Here is a 6,016-nt window from a genome sequence, read left to right as displayed (position 1 = left end):
CTTGAAATATATATATATATATATATATATATATATATATATATATATATATATTGTGGATCATATTTTGAGCTAAGAACACAAGCAAGTGAGATTTGAGCCTAATGGTGTGGTTACATCTTATAACCACTTATTTTCCTTCTTGTGTGCATTATTCTCTTTCTATGAATGTAATCTTTGATTTGTTTGATCCTTTATGTCCATTATTTTGTGTATACATGCATTTATATGATTGAGGCCATCATTTCATTAGTTCACTTATCCAAATAGCCAACCCTTTTATATTCCTTTGTTAGCCAATTTGAGCCTGCGATTAACCCACTTGTTCTTAATTTTAGCACATTACAAGCCTTAAAGCGAAAAACAATAAATGTCCTTATTTGGATCTTTGATTGGCTTAGGCTAGTGTGTGTGAGTATCATTCAAGTGTGGGAACCTTGGGACATTGGGTGAATAAAAGGGTAATTTTGTATTTTTATTGAAATTATTGGGAATTGGGTACATACTCATGTATTGATCAAATGTAAAACCTTACGCATTGAGATTCTTGTATATAGAAAAAAAAATGATGAGAAAAACAAAAGAAAAAAAGAAAAAAATAATATGGAAAAGAAAAAAATATATATATAGAAAAAGAAAGAAAAAAAAAGAAGAAAAAAAAAGAAAGAAATAAAAAGGGGACAAAAATGCCCCAAAGCGAAGCTCAATAAGATCAATGCATAAGTGTTGAGAAATGAAAAAAGAAAATACATGAGTATTTGAAAGAGTGAAAAATGGGTAGTTAGGTTGGAATTTAATTGTATAGGATGTCATAGGTTAGGTGGGAAGTTTAAGCTTATCAAAGATTCAAATTTCAAACTCACTTAACCAAATATGCATCCTACCTTGACCCTATCCCCATTACAACCTAAAGAAAAGACCTCATGATACTTGTATGCATGCATAAAATATATGTCGATTGTTAGAAGAAAAAACAAATATTAGAAAGCATGATTAGGAGAGAATTGAGTGAATCTACCCTAAACACTTGAGCGAATAGAGTGCAAATACATCCGGTGAGGGTTTGATGCTCAATTACATGTTTCCACCAATGATCATCTCCTTTCATGCAAGTTTGTAAAAGTATTTAATAGCTCAATTCAATTGTGGTTTGGCATGGTTGTTAATACCTTTTGCCCTTGTGCTTATATACGCTTCTTGGGAATTAATTTATTTTGATCAAGCAATTGCATTCATGTAGATAGTTGCATATAGGTAGATTACATTTAGTTAGTTTTCATTGAATAAATGTTGATCCCTTTGCTTTCTCTTGGCTTAAGCATGAGGACATGCTTGGTTTAAGTGTGGGGAGGTTGACAAACCCCAATTTGACGGTTTATCTTGTATTGAATTTAGGGGATTTTATCACCTTTTACCCACATTTATTCAATGAAATAGCATGGTTTTGTATATTCTCCTTTAATTGTGCTTAAGAGTGAAAACATGCTTTTTAGGACTTAAAATAGCTAAATTTAATTCTCCTTGATTCCATTAGATGCCTTGATATGTTTGCTAAGTAATTTCAGATTTAGAAGGCAAAGATTGGATCAAGGGAATGAAGAAAGAAGCATGAAAAGTTGGAGAACTCATGAAGAAATGAAAGAACCGGAAAGCTGTCAAGCCGACCTCTTCGCACTTAAACGACCATAACTTGAGCTACAGAGGTCCAAATGATACGGTTCCAGTTGGGTTAGAAAGCTAACATCCGGGGATTCGAAACGATATAAGATTTGCCATAGTTGCTACACGTATGGTGGCGCGCACGTGCAAAGTACGCGCACGCGCCGTTGCTGCCACCTAGTTCACTTAAAGCAACATGTGGCCAGCGATTTTAGAAGCCTTGTGGGCCCAATCCAACTCATTTCTGATGCTATTTAAGCCAAGGATTGAAGGGGAATCAATATACTTCACATACTCTCATACTTTACATGTTAGTAACCATTAGTTTAGTTTAGTAGTTAGAGTTAGTTTCTAGAAAGAGAAGCTCTCACTTCTCTCTAGAATTAGGATTAGGTTTAGGATTAGTTCTTAGATCTAGGTTTTAATCTTTGCTTTCTTCTACTTCTACATTTCAATTCTTTGTTGTTACATTCATCTTCTTCCATTCTTTTCTTGTAATTTCCTTTATGTTGTTCTTATGTTTTGTTGTAGATCTACTTTTGTTCCTTCCTTTCTCTTTCAATTCAATAAGAGGTAATTCATGTAGATCTTGTTTTCTTTAATCGTTGTTGTTAATTCTTTACATTTGATTGTTGTGAGAATTAATTCTTGTTGTCAATTTACTATGCTTTTCTTTTATGCCTTTCAAGTGTTTGATGAAATGCTTGGTTGGATTTTAGAGTAGAATTTTATACTCTTGGCTTGGAAAGGTAACTTAGGAACTCTTGAGTTACTAATGTCCAAGTGATTGATGATTGGGAGCCATTGACTCTAGTTCTCACTAATTGAATTGGTGGAGAGTTAGGACTTATGGACTAGGATTGATATAGCTCATTTGACTTTCCTTTACTACTAGTTAGAGGATGATTTAATGAGATTAATCCTTGCCAATTCTCATATTGTGGTTAGTGATTGGGATAGAGATCCTTGACCATCAACCCTTGCCAAGACCTTTTTAGACCTTAGTTTACTTTCTTGCCATTTATCTTTCATGCTTCATATCAAAACCCCAAAATAACTCGCAACCAATAGCAAGACACTTTATTGTAATTCCTAGGGAGAACAACCCGAGGTTCAATACTTCGGTTTATAAATTTAGGGGTTTGTTTTAGTGACAAACAACTTTTTGTATGAAAGGATTAGTGACTGGTTTAGAAACTATACTTGCAACGAGAATTCATTTGTGAAATTCTAAACCGTCAAAAATCCATTCGTCAATGACCGAAAAAGATACTTTCTTCATTAAACTCAACAAGTATGATGGAGGATTTTTCACTTTCGGAGATAATGGTAAAGGTAAAATAATTTCCATTGGTAAGGTTGACAAAGATTTTTCTACTTGCATTGATAGTGTCATTTTAGTTGATGGGTTAAAGCATAATCTGTTGAGCATAAGTCAATTATGTGACCTTGGATATGTTGTAACCTTTAGAAAATCTGATTGTAGGGTCATTAATGAGAAAACTGGGGCTGTTTTATTTGTTGTCAAAAGAAGTGACAATGTTTATGGTCTCACACTAGATGATCTTAAGATTCAAAATGTAACCTGTTTCTTTTCAATAAAATCTGAAAAATGGATGTGGCATAAGAGATTAGGACATGCTAGCATGTTCCAAATCTCTAAGCTTATTAAAAGAGGCTAAGTAAGAGGTCTTCCTAATATCAAATTTGATAAGGACATCACATGTGATGCTTATCAAATGGGTAAACAAATAAAACCTTTTTCAAACCCAAGGAAGACGTCTCAACTAAGAAACCATTGGAGTTGTTGCATCTTGATCTGTTTGGACTAACTAAGACTCAAAGTATTGGAGGAAAAAAGTTATGGCATGATTATTGTGGATGACTACACTAGGTTTGGTTGGGTGTTCTTTCTAGCTCATAAACATGAAGCATTTTCTGTTTTTGAAAAATTCAGCAAGAAGATTCAAAATGAAAAGGGTTTAAAAATTGTTTCAATTAGAAGTGACCATGGCAAAGAGTTTGAAAATCAATACTTTGAATCTTTTTATGATGAACTAGGCATATAACACAACTTCTCATGTCCTAGAACACCACAACAAAATGGTGTTGCGGAAAGAAGAAATAGAAGTTTACAAGAAATGGCTAGAGCTATGTTGTGTGAATATGAAGTTCCCAAATTCTTATGGGCTGAAGCTGTAAATACAGTTTGCTATGTTTTGAATCAAACCCTCATAAGGAAGTTCTTGAAGAAAACTCCATATGAGCTTTGGAAAGGACATCCTCCCAATCTTAGTTATTTTCATGTGTTTGGTTGCAAGTGTTTCATACTAAATATCAAAGAAAATTTAGAAAAATTTGATCCTAAAATACATGAAGGCATCTTTCTTGGTTATTCCACTTATAGCAAAGCATATAGAGTATATAACAAGAACTCCAAAACTATTGAGGAAACCATGCATGTCACGTTCTGTGAATCTAACTCTGTTCCTAGTGTTTGCATTGATGATAGTCTAGGTTTTGAAGCTGATTTGCCTAGAAATATTGAGTCAGTGCCTCAAAATTTAAGTTCTCAAGATACTGCACTTGTTAGTAGCAAAAATATCAATTCCGTTGGAGACAATTTGGAATTATCTCCTGTTGTAGCAGAAAATACTGATGCAGAGGCCGTTGTTGATCAAGAGGAACCTGAATCCTCAACTCAAACCAGAAGGCCCAGAGAATGGAAGTTTCTGAAAAACTATCCTGAGGAATTCGTAATAGGTGATCCCTCCAAAGGAATATCAACTAGATCATCTTTGAAAAGAGCTTAATCTAACAACTTAGCTCTTTTATCAAAAATTGAACCTCAAAATATCTAAGAAGCACTTGCTGATCCATCTTAGGTGTTAGCCATGGAGGAAGAATTGCAGCAGTTTGAGAAAAATCAGGTCTGGACCTTAGTGCCTCACTCAAATGGAAAGAAAGTCACTAGCACTAAATGGATTTTTAGAAAAAAAAAATGGGTGAAGATGGAACTATCGTCCGAAACAAAGCTAGATTGGTTGCTCAAGGCTATGATCAAGAGGAAGGGATTGATTTCGATGAATCCTTTGCACCTGTAGCTCGAATGGAAGCCATCAGATTGCTCCTTGCATATGCAGCTCATTGTGGCTTCAAGCTATTCCAAACAGACATAAAGTGTGCTTTCCTCAATGGTATAATAGATAGAGAGGTTTATGTGGCTCAACCACCTGGGTTTGAAAACAAAACTTTTTCTAACCATGTTTTCAAACTAGCTAAAGCCTTATATGGTTTGAGACAAGCTCCTAGAGCTTGGTATGAGAGGCTTAGCTCATTTTTATTGAAAAATACATTTCAAAGAGGAGCCACTGACACCACTTTATTTATTAAGAATTATAATGATCATTTTATTCTTGTGCAAGTTTATGTTGATGATATTATCTTTGGTTCGGCTAATGAGGCTTTGTGTGCAGATTTTGCTAAGCTTATGACCAATGAATTTGATATGAGCATGATGGGAGAGCTCAATTTCTTTCTAGGCTTGCAAATCAAGCAAACTGCAGAAGGCATATTCATTCATCAATAAAAATATGCAAAAGAACTTGTCAAGAAATTTGGGCTGGAATGTGCCAAGCCAATGGGAACCCCCATGCATCCAAATATCAAGCTTGAAAAAGATGAACATGCTAGAGATATTGATGAGACATGCTGTAGACGGATGATTGGCTCTTTGATGTATCTAACCTCCTCAAGGCCTGATATTATCCAAAGTGTTGGAGTGTGCGCAAGGTTTCAATCAAAGCCTAAGGAATCTCATCTCTCAGCTATCAAGAGGATCATCCGATATGTGTTTGGTACCACTGATTATGATTTATGGTTTCCAAAGACTAATTCCTTTCAATTAGTGGGGTTTTGTGATGCAGATTTTGTTGGTGACAGAATTGATAGAAGAAGCACAAGTGGCATGTATTGCTTCCTTGGGAAATCACTCATTGTTTGGTCAAGTAAGAAGCAAGCTATAGTGGCATTTTTCATTGCCGAAGCTGAGTATATTGCATCATCCTCTTGTTGTTCTCAATTATTATGGCTGAAAACTTAGTTAGCCGACTATAAGCTGAATGTATCTAATATTCCATTGTTTTGTGACAACATGAGTGCTATAAATATTTCCAAAAATCCTGTTTTGCACTAAAGAACAAAACACATTGAAGTTAGATTCCGTTCTATAAGAGAACATGTGCAAAATGGAAATTTAGATATTCAGTTTGTTAAATCTAAAGGTCAGCTGGCTGATATTTTCACAAACCATTGATAGAAGAGAGGTTCTGTAAATTACGGATTGAACTGGGCATTC

General features: G+C 34.7%; 1 protein-coding gene across 1 annotated transcript; it reads left to right on the top strand.

Moving 5' to 3' along the window:
• The first annotated feature begins 5,299 nt into the window (after positions 1-5,299).
• Positions 5,300-5,761, top strand: LOC130949506 (secreted RxLR effector protein 161-like). The gene has a single exon (XM_057878202.1). The coding sequence runs from the start codon at positions 5,300-5,302 to the stop codon at positions 5,759-5,761; it is 462 nt and encodes a 153-aa protein (XP_057734185.1).
• Positions 5,762-6,016: the final 255 nt, after the last annotated feature.

The sequence above is a fragment of the Arachis stenosperma genome, chromosome 9, assembly GCF_014773155.1.
Source record: "Arachis stenosperma cultivar V10309 chromosome 9, arast.V10309.gnm1.PFL2, whole genome shotgun sequence".
Classification (NCBI taxonomy): Eukaryota; Viridiplantae; Streptophyta; class Magnoliopsida; order Fabales; family Fabaceae; genus Arachis; species Arachis stenosperma.
Note: the sequence above shows the minus strand (reverse complement) of the source record. Positions and strands in the feature narration are given on the sequence as shown.